The 16,144-nt window shown below is 36.7% G+C and overlaps 1 protein-coding gene across 1 annotated transcript; it reads left to right on the forward strand.

Moving 5' to 3' along the window:
* The first annotated feature begins 203 nt into the window (after positions 1-203).
* LOC110787743 (uncharacterized) lies at positions 204-3,407 on the forward strand. Its single transcript, XM_021992388.2, has one exon. It carries the CDS (start codon positions 204-206, stop codon positions 3,405-3,407), a length of 3,204 nt encoding a protein of 1,067 aa, XP_021848080.2.
* Positions 3,408-16,144: the final 12,737 nt, after the last annotated feature.

A 16,144-nucleotide genomic window follows, 5' to 3' on the forward strand; every position in this document is an offset into this window, starting at 1 on the left:
TAATTCATGCATTCCACGGAACTAACTAGTTACCTCGTCGCCCTTATCGTATCGAGAATTGGTGTCTACAAGCTAAGCATGTTGTGGATTTTGTCATTTCAATGTGGAATCAGCCCGTGATTGGTTCACCAATGTTTACTTTGAGTTCAAAACTTACAACTATTCGAAATTTCCTTTTCACTTGGTGCATTCAAAATCGTCGGATGTGGGGGATCAATTGGCGGGAGGTTTCTTTGGCAGTTGAGTCTGCTGCCTCTGCTATTGGTCCAGGTCCGTCTGCTTCTCTTTTCGTAACCATTAAGGATGATTGTGTTGCTCGGACTCAAGCTATGTTCATGTATTGGCGGCAACGATGTAAGGTGAAATGGGATGCTCAGGGAGATTCTCATTCTAAGCTTTTGTTTGCTTCGGTACAGGCTAGGAAACGCAGAAATTATATACATAGCTTGCAGGATAGTGAAGGTCATACTTATTCGGCAGGTCCTCAGCTTCGTCAGCATGTTTCGGACTTCTACGCAGATCTTTTTGAGGTGAATTCTCCTTCTTTAGATCCATTATTGTATGATTGGAGCGATCTCCAGCTTCGAACGCTTTCTTCAACAGATCAGGCTCATCTGATGGTTCCATTTTCGGCTCTGGATATTCGTGTGGCCATGTTTAATATAGCTGATGATAAATCTCCTGGCCCAGATGGATTTTCTGCTGCTTTCTTTAAAATCCATTGGAATGTGGTTGGGGGCCAGGTGGTCCAGGCTATTCAACACTTCTTCGCTCATGGGTTTATGCTTAAGGACTGGAATCGTACTTTCCTGGTTCTCCTCCCTAAGGAATTGCATCCTCAACTGGTTTCCCAGTTTAGGCCAATAGGCCTCTGTAATGTCATTTACAAATGTATTGCGAAATGTATCACCCATCGGATGCGTACAGTTTTGCCATCTTTGATCAGTGACAATCAGAATGCCTTTGTTCCAGGGCGGTTAATGTCTGATGAATGCCTGATTGCTCATGAGCTCTTGTCTTTGGTCAATAGGACAAGGGCTAGGAAAAACATTTACGCAGTTGTCAAATTGGATATGAATAAGGCTTATGATCGTGTTCGTTGGGATTTCTTGTTTCAGGCTTTGTCGAAGTTTGGTTTCCCGCCTTCCTGGGTTAATATTATCCGTCAATGTGTGTCTACAGTCTCATACCAAGTTTTGGTGAATGGTGAGCCGACTCGCTCTTTCCAACCCAGGTGTGGCTTACGCCAAGGAGATCCTTTATCTCCATATCTTTTCGTCTTGTGTATGGAAGTTTTCTCGGCTTTGCTTCGCCGTGCTGAGCAGGCTCGTCTTCTGCAAGGTATTTCAGTCTGTAGGGGTGCTCCCTCGGTTTCCCATTTATTCTTTGCGGACGATGCTCTCCTTTTCTTTCGGGTTTCACCGGATGCGTGCAATCAGGTTGTGTCAGTACTCTCGAAGTTTAGTGCTATTTCAGGTCAGATTATCAATCATCAGAAGTCCTTTGTCAAGTTCAGTCCGAATACACCTCAAGACTATCGGGATTTCTTAGCGGCTTCTCTCAGTCTTGGCCAACGTCTTTCGTTGGGTCCTTACTTGGGTGTTCCAGTCGACATTGGGCGTTCGAGATGCTCTGCTTTCTTCGGTCTTGTGGATATCATCGCTCGTAAGTTAGCTAACTTTTCCTCTCGCAATCTCTCGGCGGCAGCAAAGTTGGTTGTTATCAATTCAGTTCTGGTGGCTTCTATCACTCATGTTCTCTCGGTCTTCTTAATTCCGAAGTCCATTTGTGAACGAATTGATAGCTTGTGTCTTCGTTTCTGGTGGAGGTCGTCTGATTCATCTCGAGGAATGTCTTTGGCTCCTTCTTCGATTATCCATCTTCCGAAAGGTATGGGAGGCCTGGGTGTTCGTAAAACTGCTACCTTCAACCATGCCCTTCTGGCTAAGTCAGCCTGGCGTATTTTCCATCATCCCCAGTTATTACTATCTCGGATTTATAAGGTTCGGTATCCTTCCTTGGCTATTCATCCCCCTTCGGTGTGTGTTTCTCGCCCGTCGTGGGGATTTAGGAGTTTGGCCCAAGGGTTTCAGGTTCTGGGTCAGGGTATTGCTTGGAAGCCGGGTGCGGGAACTAGTATTAAGATTCTCCAGGATGTTTGGGTTTCTTCTGAGTTAGTGGCTTTTAAGGCCTCAGCTATTGGGTCGGACTGTCCTACCCATGTTTCTTCATTACTTGATCCGCGTTCTTACGCGTGGAACGTTAGTGTCGTTCGTCGTCTGTTTACAGATGCCATCTCTAGTCAGATTCTGGCTTTGGAACGACCGACCGCTTTGTTAGATGATGTTATGTATTGGAAATTTACTCTTGATGGTCGATTCTCGGTTCGCTCGGCATATGCTATGCTTCTCCGACAGTCCCATAATGTGGCATCTGAGGTTTCTACTCCGTCTGCTTCTTGGTGGAAACGTTTTTGGGGCCTAGACATTCTCCCGCGTTTTAAGGTTTTTCTTTGGAAGTTATTTCGGAATGCCTTGCCTCTGGCAACTCTGTTGTGCCAGCGTGGGATGCCGGTTGATCCGGTTTGCTCTTTTTGCCATCAACACCCAGAAACTGCCTGCCATCTTTTTCGGGATTGCCCTTTGCTTCTTCAGTTCTGGTCGGTAGAGCCTTTGCGTATGTTCTGTCCTTCGTTTTCTTTGAATTCGTTTGTACACTGGTGTGTTCAGTTCATTACTAATCTTTTAAAGGCGCCTCGGGGTCTTTTGGATGGTTTTATTTCTATGCTCTGGACGATTTGGGTGATGCGTAATCAGGCTCGGTTTAGGAGTGTGGAGTGGGACCCTGGTGCTTTTCAATCTATTTTGGCTGGCTGGAATCTCCGGTGTTCTGAGGTCCGCGCTCTTAGTGTTCTATGTCGTCAACATAGGGTGCTGGATGGTTCTTTTATCGCTCGAGCTCCTGGTTTGTATTCCCTAGGGTTTTCTCAACCAGATATTTGTCTTGTTTCAGATGGTGCTTGGTTGGCTGCTTCTAATAATGCAGGTCTTGGTTGGGTTCTTCAAGACCCAGTCTCGTTAGTTCGGGTTGGGGGTGGGGCTCAGGCTTGTGTGGTAGGTTCTGCTCTTCAGGCAGAATTGACTGCGTGCTTATGGGGTCTCCAAATGGTGGTTAGGCGAGGTTTTGCTAGGGTCCTTATCTTTACGGATTCCGCTATTATGGTTGGTTTATTGTCTGGTGCTCAGACTAGTCCAATCTCAGTTAGATGGCTTGTTCAGCGTTTGCGGGCTACTCTACACTCGTTGTCCGGGTTTTCTGTTCGCAAGGTCTCTCGTCGCTTGGTTTATCCTGCCCATGTTCTGGCTACTTCCGCTCGTCGTCGCCAGCTTCTCCACCATCGGTTTTAGTTCTTTTGTTGTTGTTTAGTTTGTTTTATTGGTTTTTTGTATGCTTTTTCGCTTTTCTAGTCCTCTTGTCAAAAAAAAAAAAAAAAAAAAAAAAAAAAACAAAAAACTAGTTACCTTTATATTGTTGGTCAAACTCAAAACTAATGAATGTTTTGCTGTACCCTAAATCAAGCTTATGAACCGTATTGGATAGAACAATCAAAGCTAGTATTGTGGATCTCAACAATTTGCATTTGCTACAGAAGAAATCTAGAGTTGACAAATTGGAAACAATGTCTCGCATAACGTTTGCGCTGATGTCATTAACCACCAAAATATTAGGTTTTTTTTTTTTTTGAAAGAATGATTTTATATACTTCATACTACGTATCATTTTAAAATGTTTATTTCCAGCCATTGGCCGGTACTTATCAAACGTTGCGGACCCTCCAATAACCACACTGTCTCAGTTGGTTAGAGCTTATACTCCCTCCGTATTTATTTAAGAAATACACTTGGCCGGACACGGGTATTAAGAAAAATAATTGAATGAAATAAAGTAATAAAACAAGTGGGATTGAGAAGATATTTTAATAAGAAAAACAAGTGGGGACCATGTCATTTTAGGGAGTGGGGGTGGGGGTTGGGTGTAGATATATTATTTAATTAGATGGTGGGGTTGATAAGTTACTAAAAATGGCAAGTGTATCTCTTAAATAAATACGGCCGGAAAAGGCAAGTGTATCTCTTAAATAAATACAGAGGGAGTATATTTCTGTTCTAGGTGATTTTGGGATCGATTATTATCCTCGCACTTGTGTCTCATTCGCACTAAAAAAAAAAAACATTGTACCATAAATTATACATAGGGGGCCAAAATTCATCGTATAATTGTATAACAATGATAAAAAAAACCAAGTATAAAATTAAGGGAGCTAAGATTCGAACCCTATACCTCCAAGGAGGTGTAACTTTTAAGGAAATTAACTAATTGAGCTATATTAGATATGTGCTTTTATTGTGCATATTTAACTTTTAAACATATCATGGGGGGAGGCTTGGCCCCCGCCAACCCCTCTAATTCCGCCCCTGGTCCCACGACAGAGTCACTAATCCTTTAACTTCTCTGTTCTTATTGAGTCAATACAATTAGTATAGTATCTAGAGATGTCAATGGAGAGGGGCGGATGGGGATGATGTAAGTCCCTTCATCCCCATCCCAACTTAAAATTTTCATCATCATCCCCGCCCAATCACCTATGGCGGGTACAAAATTTATCCCATCTCTGCCTCAACGGGGACAAAATACATCCCCATCCATGTCTCATCACCTATGACAGATACAAAATTCATCCTCATTCTCGTCTCATTCCCGTCTCATTCCCGTCTCATCCCCTTGCCAGTACCCGCCTAATTATTCGTATTTAGCAAACACTTGACAACATAGGTAATGAAAATTTAACTTTTAAAAATATTACAATTAAATATAACATGTAAGATGGGAAATAAATCCAAACACATTAAAAAAAATTGTTCAATTTTAGGTATTCTTTAAAGTTTTAATTCACGTTGGAAAAGATACTCGGGTCGGGTTGATGGGTACGAAGTGGGGCGGGGCAGGGCAGGGCAGGCGGGGATGGGGCGGGTCCAACACAAAATCCATACCCGCCCCATCACCCATGGCAAATACAATTTTTATACCCATTCGCGCCCCATCACCTGCCAAACCTCTCCCCATCCTCGCCTACTTGGGGCGGATGCGGGGCAGGTCTCTTATAAAACTCGCCCCACTGACATCCCTATTAATATCTGTGCGACGCACATTTTATAATCCAATATAAATTTATATGTAATCTAATAGACAATTACCATCAAAATAGACTTATACATATTCTCCAAATTAAAATTAATGATGGGTAAATTTATTATTATTCATTTTGTGTCTTATTTATTAAATCAATTAAAAATAATAATGCCTTTCGGATTGTCAAACGCCCGTAGTCAATTCATGTAGTTGATAAATCAGGTTCTTCATCCTTTTACATGTTCTTTTATTGTGGTTTATTTTGATGATATTCTGATTTATAGTAAGAACCAGATAGAACACCTGGAACATGTGAAGTAGGTGTTGCAAGTATTACAGGAGAACCAGTTGTACATTAATCTAAAAAAGTGTAAATTATGCACCAACAAGTTGCTTTTCCTAGGCTATGTTGTTGGTGAAGAAAGGATTCAGGTGGATGAAGAGAAGGTGAGTGAAATTAGGGATTGACCCGCACCTACATTAGTGACTGAAGTAAGTAGTTTTCATGGTCTGGCCACTTTCTACAGGAGATTGATTAGGGATTTCAGTACCATTACTGCACCAATAACAGAATGTTTGAAGAAAGGGAAGTTCAAGTGGGGGGATGAGCAGGAAAAGAGTTTTGTATTGATCAAAGAGAAGTTGTGTAATTCTCCAGTGTTAGCTCTTCCTGACTTTGACAAGGTGTTCCAGGTTGAATGTGACGCCAGTGGAGTGGCTATTGGAGCTGTACTATCCCTAAAGAAGAGACCAACGACTTTCTTCAGTGAGAAGCTAAGTGATGCTCGTCAAAAGTGGAGTACCTATGATCATAATTTTATGCAGTGTTTAGAGCCTTACGTCAGTGGGAACATTATCTAGTTCAGAGGGAGTTCATTATGTTTATAGACCATCAAGCTTTGAAGTTCCTTCACAACTAGAAGGTCATAAATAAAATGCATGCTCGGTGGGTAAGTTATTTGCAGAAGTTTCCTTTCATTATTCGACATAAGTCGGGGGCTCTTAACAAAGTAGTGGATGCGTTGAGTAGAAGAGCTTCTTTGCTCATTACCCTTAACCAGGAGATTGTGAGCTTTGAGTGCTTGAAAGAGTTGTATGAGGGCAACGCTGAATTCAAGGAGTTATGGGCCAAGTGTAATACCCCATATTTTTAAGGCATTTTATTAATCATTTTATGCATTTTTTTAATATATATTTGATATTAAATTATTTTGGAGGCAAATATATTCAAATATTTTGGAGGAAAAATATTCAAATGTCTTTAAGCAATATTATTTACAAAAATAAGTTTAATTCATTCTTTTAGTATTTTATTTAATTAATTAAATTGGATATAGATTCCGAATTCTAGTAGGAATCAATTTTGAAGAAAAAGAGTTTTAATCAATTTAAAATTATTTTATAAATCCGAAAATTATGTTTATTATTTTATAAAATCAATTTTATATAATAGGATATTTATGAGAATATATTTTTGATTTATTTTGGAAAAATAAGATAATTTTATTTAAAATTGGATTTTAAGAGTTTTACCAATTCAAAATTCCCTAAAAATCCGAATTCTTTGAGATAAATTCTGAAATTTTCAGGATAAATCTTACTTAATTATTCAAGCCCCTGTTTAAAATTTCGTGATTTTATCTTTTTTATTTCTATTTTAAACAATTTTACTCTAAACCGAATATCACCAAAATCATGACTAGATTCAGAATCCTATCATAGCTTGAACACCAACCACCACCATACCCCTTAGGGTTCCATTCTAACCCTAACCCTAATCTTATACCTATACATACCCCCTACTTCATTCATCATTCCTCACATCAAAAGTTGAGAGTTTTCCCAAGCCCGCTCTTAAACTTCTTCTCCCTCTTTGGCTCTAAACCTTCTTACCTAAAACCCTTATAAAACCACCGCGACACCCCCGTCGTGCACTCCTTTCCGCCGACGTCTACACCTTGGTGTCGTGACTTTCACACCCCTATTGATTTCAAAGCCTTCTTTTTTCACGGTCAGTTTTTACTATTTAAAATCTTCTAAATTAATGCCGTAATTTTTAAAAGTTTATTTTTAAAACCATAGTTCGAAATTTTGATTTATAATACTGTTATTATGCATGAATAACCCATGAATTAAATTTAAGGGCATTATATTTATTTTTATTAATTTAATTGTTCAATCAAGAATTAATTAGGGTTTTATTTATTAATTGTTAGGAACTCGTGAGTGATCCGTAGCAGGATCGAAATAATCTTTGTGTGAGGTATTATTTAATCAAGGTACGTGTATGTGGCTAGATTATTATATGAATGAAATCTATGTATGGTTTGATTATTAACTTCAAATTATTAATTGTTTTCAAATTGAAAATTGTAATTAGTGATTTTGAATTGTTTCTTGATTTGTGAAAATTGTTTGAGGATTTTTGAAAGGTTAAATATTTTTATTGATTTTAATATGATGATGGATTTGTTCACGTGGTGTTTGAAATAGTTTGTTTGGTCTTGATGAGTTATAAATCTTTATTTCAAAATACGTTATTTTCTTTTTAAAAAAAAAATTGATTAAATAAAAGGAGGATTGTTGGTTTATCATATGGTTGGAATTGGATGGTCTTTCATGACATTATTGTACTTTTATAAAGTCTCAAGGTGGAATGGATTTCATGGAACTTTTATGTTCATACGCATCACTTGTTGTGTAAGTCGAAGGTCACTTGTTGACTATTATTTGGTTAGTACCCCAATGTATAGATTTGTGATGGAATACTAGCTTGGGGGTGTGCACATTTAGGAAGGAAGGGGAGATAAGAAGAGGTTCTTGATTTTCATATTCTAATTGGAATCTATTTTTGGAAAGTTTCCACTTTTGGAATATTGTTATATTTGGAAAGTTTATATATTGAAAATATTTCTTTTCGTGGAATGTTTCTACCTTTGGAAAGTTTCTACTTTGGAAATCTTAATTCTTGAAATGTTTATACTTTTGAAAAGTTACTATTTATGGAAGTTACTATTTTTGGAAAGTTTCTAATTTTGGAAAATGAATCTTCTATGATTTCAATTAAGCAAGTTTGAATTAAATGGTTTGTGAAAGTATGTTCAACTATATAAATACTTTACATGTCTTGCATATATTCGTACTTAGCTTTTGCTAACCCGTATTTCCTATTTGTTTTGGCTTGGCCATGTTCACCTTTTGGTGAGCAGTTTTCAGGAACTTGATGTGATGATGTGACATGCTTGCATACGGGATTAATGGAGAGTTAACTAGTTAGGATTTATTTTTCTAAGTTGGTTTCATTTGTGAGTTCAGATTTTAGTATTTTAATTTCAAGGGTTTATCGAATATACACTAATATTATTTCGATCGATTATTATTATTCAATAAAGAAAAGTATTTGAGTTATTCCGCTGCATTAGTTGAGTTAATTAGCCTTTAACGTAATCACGTGGCGGTAATACTCCTAAGTTTCTCTCAAGGTTGGTTTTATTTAATTAAATGTTGTTTTTTTAAAAGAGAGAAATTTGGGGGTGTTACACCAAGTGCAGTAGGGGGGTAACCTAGTGCGGATTTTAATATTCGAGATGGCTATATTTTAAGATGGGATCAGTTGTGCATCTCTTTCTCGTCCTTAAGAGAAAAGTTTATTCGAGACCTTCATGGTGGTGGGCTTAGCGGTCACCTGGGTAGAGACAAGACAACCGCTGGATTGGAAGAGATATATTATTGGCCTCACTTAAGGAGAGAAGCTGCCGCGATAGTCAGAAGGTGTTACACTTGTCAGGTTTCGAAAGGTCAGTCCGGCTTTACATGCCTTTACCTATTCCTGATGATATTTTCCAAGATTTAGCTACGGATTTTGTGCTGGGATTGCCTCGTACTTAGAGAGGCGTGGATTCTGTGTTTGTGGTATTAGATAGATAGATTCTCCAAGACGACACACTTTATTGCTTGTAAGAAGACTGCTAATGCATCCAATATAGCCAAGTTGTTTTTCAAAGAGGTAGTGCGCCTCCATGGGGTCCCTACATCTATCACATCAGATAGGGATACCAAGTTTCTTAGCCACTTTTGGATTACTCTTTGGAGGATGTTCGGAACAGCCCTGAACACGAGTTCTACAACTCATCCACAAAATGATGGGCAGACTGAGGTGACTAAAAGAACTTTGGGGGAATATGATTCGAAGTGTTTGTGGAGATAAACCGAAGCAATAGGATTTGGTGTAATGCCTCGTATTTTTCTGTATTTTTAAATATATTTTATTATATTTATAGAGTATTTTTATGATTTTTAGAATTTAAATCGCATTTAAATATTATTTAAATGTATTTTTAATTAATTAGAATATTTATTATTTTTAATTAATTACCAAACGAATTTATTATTTCATTGAGAATTTAATTGGGTTTCAAAAGTAAAAGGATTTTAAATTAATCTAGCCCAATCCAATTCCAAGTTCAAGTCCAAACAAATTAAGCAAGCCCATCTTATGTTTAATGAAGCCCGAAAGGGAATCCTAAAGCCTAGCCCATCTTGGAGTTTCCCAAGCCTATAAATATAAGTGCTCACCCTCAAAATCCCTCACTATTATTCATTAAACCTAAAAGTAAAACCCTAACCCTAAATTCCTCTTTCTTTCGTCGAACTTATGTTTGACCGTTTTTCTCCTACTTCCGTTCGTTTTCAGAAAAATATTTCTTCTTAAAAGTTGTAGATCTCGAAATGTTCTTGAACCTTTCCTCAATAATCAATCGATTCCGAGTTATATATTTGAAGTTATGAGCATTCTAAAATCCTGCTGCAGTAATTTTTCTCTTCTCCTCCCTCCACCCTTGTCTTCGGCCGCAAGCAAGCCACGAGCTTGGCTCGCCCCTGCCTTTGACGAGTGCTTCCTTGTGCCGCTGCCCACACGCAACACAATTGTGTTGTGTGTGTGTTTTGTTGTTGTTTATCGTTCATACCCCGTATACTTTTAACCTTTTCCAAATTCTGTTTTTAAATTATTAAATTATTAAATTATTATTATTGTTTTGGATTATTTAAATTGTTGGCAATGGGTATGAACACCGTATTATGATGTTTTTCGTATTTGAATTCATGAGGTTGATTTTAATTAGAAGAGTTATTATTTACAGATTTAATATAATAATAAAGTGTCAATTTTTATTACCAAAACGTAGATTTTATGATTGTTTATTACTAGGGTTTTAATCCCAACGGTATAGGCAATTGATTTACATAATTTAATGATGATTTAAATCATGGGAATCAATCTTAATTTTCAGATTTATTATAAAGCTTTAAAGTGTTGATTTTTAATGATTTTAAGGTCAAAAGTCAATGTTTTTTATACTAGGGCTTGAGTCGACTATTTGAGACTATCAATTTAATGAATAACGATTTATTTCTAATTAAAACAAAGGTTTTAGAATCTTAAATAGTTTCTGGAAATTTAGTAAACATGGATAATAATTAAGTTTCTCCATTTTGTTTATAGGAGTTGATTTCCAGCTTTGAGTCGTGATTCGCATAGTGGCCCCGTACTTAGGTATTCCAGGTACGTACAAGACTAGGGTGACCACCCATCCTTTGAGGACTTTATGAAGTGTATTGAATGCGAATCATGTGAACTTATATGTTGGAAATTCATGTTTGATGATTGAGAATGAATATGTTATTATGAATTCATGTTTAATGTTGAGAACAAGCATGTTCTTGTTATTGTTGAATCTATGTGAACGAGCATGTTATGAATTGAATTATGCTTTATTTCGCAGATCAGTCAGCGTTCACTTGGTCGCTATTTCGCAGATCTCCGACTGGCAAGCGGTCGCAAAACTTTAGCGTCAGCTTCAACGACTGCAAAACTGTCGTTAAATTTGCGACTGCATCAACAGTCGTTAAAATATCGATTGCAAAAGCAGTCGTAAATCACCGACTGCTTAAGCAGTCGTTATTTCAGCGACTGCTTTGCAGTCGTTACTTTCACGACTTCTTAAACAGTCGGTAAATCAGCGACAGCTTAAGCAGTCGTTAAATCCATGACTGCTTAAGCTGTCGGTAAATTACGTCTTTAGTCGCTAAATTGGGTACTATATTTTCCGCTGAAATTGGTCGTTAACCTGCCTATAGTGGTCGGTAAATTTAATGCAAATGTTATTTCTCAGGAACTATATATACGAATAAATATATAACATGTAAAATCGTATGAAAACCCTGTTCAACCTCAACCAACAAAATCATAATAAACTTGATGTTCAAACCTGTTAAACATGTTGCAATTAGTTCGAAACTCATACATACATAAATACTAAGTACGTAGCACAATTAGTTCAAACTCATACAAAAATACTAACTACCTAGCACAAACGTTTCCCGCCGCCACTAGGATCTCGAGGGTCCTGCGACTGCGAGAAAGAACCAGTACATTGACTGAACATCCTCTCATAGGACTCCATTCTCCTTTTCAACTCGGCGACGTCCCTCTGCCGCTCAAGTCGCTCTTGTTCTCTCTCCTTTCGCTCTTCTTCTCTCTCCCTTTGCCTCAGGAGTCTCTCATCATCCAAAGCTTTTATCATCTCAGCTTTTGTTGTTTCAAGCTCAATGGATTTTTGAGACAACTGTTGATGAGTTTCTTCCAAACGGGCTGAGAGTTCAGAATAAATAGATGGAGTGTATGAGCTAGAAGAACTACCACCCCTTCTAGAAGATGGTTCATAATATAGAGCTGCTCCACTCCCTAGACCAGGAACTTTTCCCTTTTTTCTCCCACCTACTGTCTCAAAGTAGATTTGATTGGGATCTTTATTAATGCCTTTTTCACGGCATTCCGCAACATTCTTTTCGTATGCTTCCTACAAGAATTGAAATATATTAACCCAACTTGCATATTCTAATCTATTAACAAATAAGGAACTTCTGTGAAGGAACAAATATATCATTTTTAGCCGAACTTTTAACGGCATTTTTGCTCCTAATTTGGAACTAAAGAACTCTAAGGGCAGAATTTAAACTTTTACATGTTTTATGAGCTTAGTATTAACTTTCTAAGACATATAACAATCTATTTATTCACATTTAAAGCATATTTAGTTGTTATAGGTCATATTTTGCCTAAAATGGCATTTTCTCGCCCAACTTTGAACAAATAAACCTAACTTATCATTTTAAACCATTTACATGTTTTATACGCGCACTAAAGGTTTCTAAGTCTCATTACAATCTATTTATGCATATTTTAGGCTTATTTGGTCAATATAGGTCATATTTTGTCTAAAATGGCATTTTCGCTCCAAAATTGGAACTAAAGAACTCTAAGGGCTGAATTTAAACTCATTACATGTTTTATGAGTTTAGTATTAACTTTATAAGACATATAACAATCTATTTATTCACATTTAAAGCATATTTAGTTGTTATAGGTCATATTTTGCCTAAAATGGCATTTTCTCGCCCAACTTTGAACAAATAAACCTAACTTATCATTTTAAACCATTTACATGTTTTATACGGCGCACTAAAGGTTTCTAAGTCTCATTACAATCTATTTATGCACATTTTAGGCTTATTTGGTCAATATAGGTCATATTTTGTCTAAAATGGCATTTTCGCTCCAAAATTGGAACTAAAGAACTCTAAGGGCTGATTTTAAACTCATTACATGTTTTATGAGCTTAGTATTAACTTTCTAAGACATATAACAATCTATTTATTCACATTTAAAGCATATTTAGTTGTTATAGGTCATATTTTGCCTAAAATGGCATTTTCTCGCCCAACTTTGAACAAATAAACCTAACTTATCATTTTAAACCATTTACATGTTTTATACGGCGCACTAAAGGATTCTAAGTCTCATTACAATCTATTTATGCACATTTTAGGCTTATTTGGTCACTATAGGTTATATTTTGTCTAAAATGGCATTTTCGCTCCAAAATTGGAACTAAAGAACTCTAAGGGCTGAATTTAAACTCATTACATGTTTTATGAGCTTTTAAAGATATATTCCAATCTATTTATTCACATTTAAAGCATTGTTAGTCGTTAGAGGTCATATTTTGCCTAAAATGGCATTTTCTCGCCCAACTTTGAACAAATAAACCTAACTTATCATTTTGAACCGTTTACATGTTTTATACGGCGCACTAAAGGTTTCTAAGTCTCATTACTATCTATTTATGCAAATTTTAGGCTTATTTGGTCAATATAGGTCATATATAGGCTAAATAAGGCATTTTCGCTCCCATTTTTGAAGTAAATGATCTAAGGGCAGAATTTAAACTCATTACATGTTTTATGAGCTTATTATTAGCTTTCTAAGACATATTCCAATCTATTTATTCACATTTAAAGCATATTTAGTCGTTAGAGGTCATATTTTGCCTAAAATGGCATTTTCTCGCCCAACTTTGAACAAATAAACCTAACTTATCATTTTGAACCGTTTACATGTTTCATATGGCGCACTAAAGGTATCTAACTCTCATTACTATCTATTTATGCAAATTTTAGGCTTATTTGGTCAATATAGGTCATATATAGGCTAAATATGGCATTTTCGCTCCCATTTTTGAACTAAATGATCTAAGGGCTGATTTTAAAGTTACAACATGTTTTATGAGCTTATTATTAACTTTCTAAGACATATTCCAATCTATTTATTCACATTTAAAGCATATTTAGTTGTTATAGGTCATATATAGGCTAAATAAGACATTTTCGCTCCCATTTTTGAACTAAATGATCTAAGGGCAGAATTTAAACTCATTACATGTTTTATGAACTTACTCCCTCCGTCCCGGAATACTCGACCCGGTTTGACCGGCACAGAGTTTAAGGGACTTGAATTGACTTATTTAATTTAATAGGTAGTAGTTGATAGTGGGGTATTATTTTAATGTAGTTAGTGGGAAGTGGGTTAAGAGGTGGGGTTGGGGGAGAGTAGGTTGAATTTTTAATTATTTTTTGTATGGAGTAGGGGGTAGGTGGGTTAATAGGGGTGGAGTGAGAAATAATATAATATTGTTAGAATATTTCCATTTTTAGAAACAGGTCAAGTATTAAGGGACGGCCCGATAAGGAAAACAGGTCAAGTATTCCGGGACGGAGGGAGTAGTTTTAGCTTTTTAAGACATATTCCAATCTATTTATTCACATTTAAAGCATTGTTAGTCGTTAGAGGTCATATTTTGCCTAAAATGACATTTTCTCGCCCAACTTTGAACAAATAAACCTAACTTATCATTTTAAACCGTTTACATGTTTCATATGGCGTACTAAAGGTTTCTAAGTCTCATTACTATCTATTTATGCAAATTTTAGGCTTATTTGGTCAATATAGGTCATATATAGGCTAAATAAGGCATTTTCGCTCCCACTTTTGAACTAAAGGACCCAAGGGCTGATTATAAACTCATTACATATTTTATGAACTTAGTATATGCTTTTTAAGACATTTTCCAATCTATTTATTCACATTTAAAGCATTGTTAGTCGTTAGAGGTCATATTTTGGCTAAAATGACATTTTCTCGCCCAACTTTGAACAAATAAACCTAACTTATCATTTTGAACCGTTTACATGTTTCATATGGCGCACTAAAGGTTTCTAAGTCTCATTACAATCTATTTATGCACGTTTTATTAACTTTCTAAGATATATTCCAATCTATTTAAGCTACAAATGTTTAAATAGTTTACTTAAAAGAACTAAATAACAATATAGTAAGTTACCTTGATTTGCTTTGCTTTGCTACTACAAAGGACTTTCCCTTTACCCGGCACCTCCTTCGTGTGCGTCTTCAAGTACACTTCACCGGCTGTAGGCATTACACCTCCATTTTCCTTTGCCTAAATATATAAGTAATGTGTGTAAGTATTGAAAGTAGTAACAATGTAAATTAATTTAAGGTAAATCATTAAGTTACCATCTTCTTTGCAGCCTCAGTTGTTGAAATGGAACCTTGGAAATGTGAGGGTTCGACCTTGTTGGTCAATGAACCCCCTCTCCTATTTTTCTTGGCCCGCTCAGATCTTTTCTTAAATTCATCATCAACATCCACAAACTTCATCATTTCTGCATGCACTTCATCAGGCATCCAAGCTGGCTTCCTTCCACTCATTCTTTTTGTGACCTGGTAGTGCATGTCCCTGACTCGTTTGAATGCATTTGCATGGTAATCATGCACAGCAAGGTGATCAAACTCAGACAACCATTTATAGGTCCTCTACACAAAAGAATATAAAAGAAATGATATTTTTATGTTACAATTATAACAAATTGATAAATTAAAAGTGATACATTAAATGATATAAAATTGAATAAACCTTGAACAAAGTGAACCAATGCTCTTTTGTATCCTTGTCAACTTGGGTGTAAGACGTCCAAGGACTCTTGAAATATTTCTGGATGACGTTAGTAATATCCCGGAAAATGGAACTATGATCAAACCTTAGATAGGGAAATAGGAAAAAACACAAGTAACGTTAGTTTACAAAAGTCTTACATGAGATAAAATAATTAAAATGTAACTCTAAGTCTTACCAAAGTTCACCCGGTGCAATCCAAATCACTCCAGTATTCTCAAATTCTTCATTTTCTTGTGAATCGGGTTCCACCTCTTGAGAGTCTGGACCTTGAGTTTCATCATCATCAAAGGTATCCTGTGTGGGTTGGGTGACCCGTGGACCAGCTCCAAGCCCACCTCCACGGCCATGGAGCACCTCCATGGCCACCTCCAAGCCCACCTCCATGGCCACCTCCAAGGCCACCTTCACGACCACCACCACCACGTGCACCTAAACGATTGCGGATGGTTGAATTTTCTCTTCGATAGGACATCTGTTTATTTAGTAGAACACAAACCAAGCATTAGCAATTATACACATCGACTACATATATAATTATCTAATAACAAACAACTACAAAATGTTTGACAAACATAAAA

Source organism: Spinacia oleracea, chromosome 4, assembly GCF_020520425.1.
Source record: "Spinacia oleracea cultivar Varoflay chromosome 4, BTI_SOV_V1, whole genome shotgun sequence".
Lineage (NCBI taxonomy): Eukaryota > Viridiplantae > Streptophyta > Magnoliopsida > Caryophyllales > Amaranthaceae > Spinacia > Spinacia oleracea.

Excerpts from the sequence above, each read along its gene's own strand:
- LOC110787743 (XM_021992388.2), top strand. The coding sequence starts at position 204 with ATGTGGGGGATCAATTGGCGGGAGGTTTCTTTGGCAGTTGAGTCTGCT.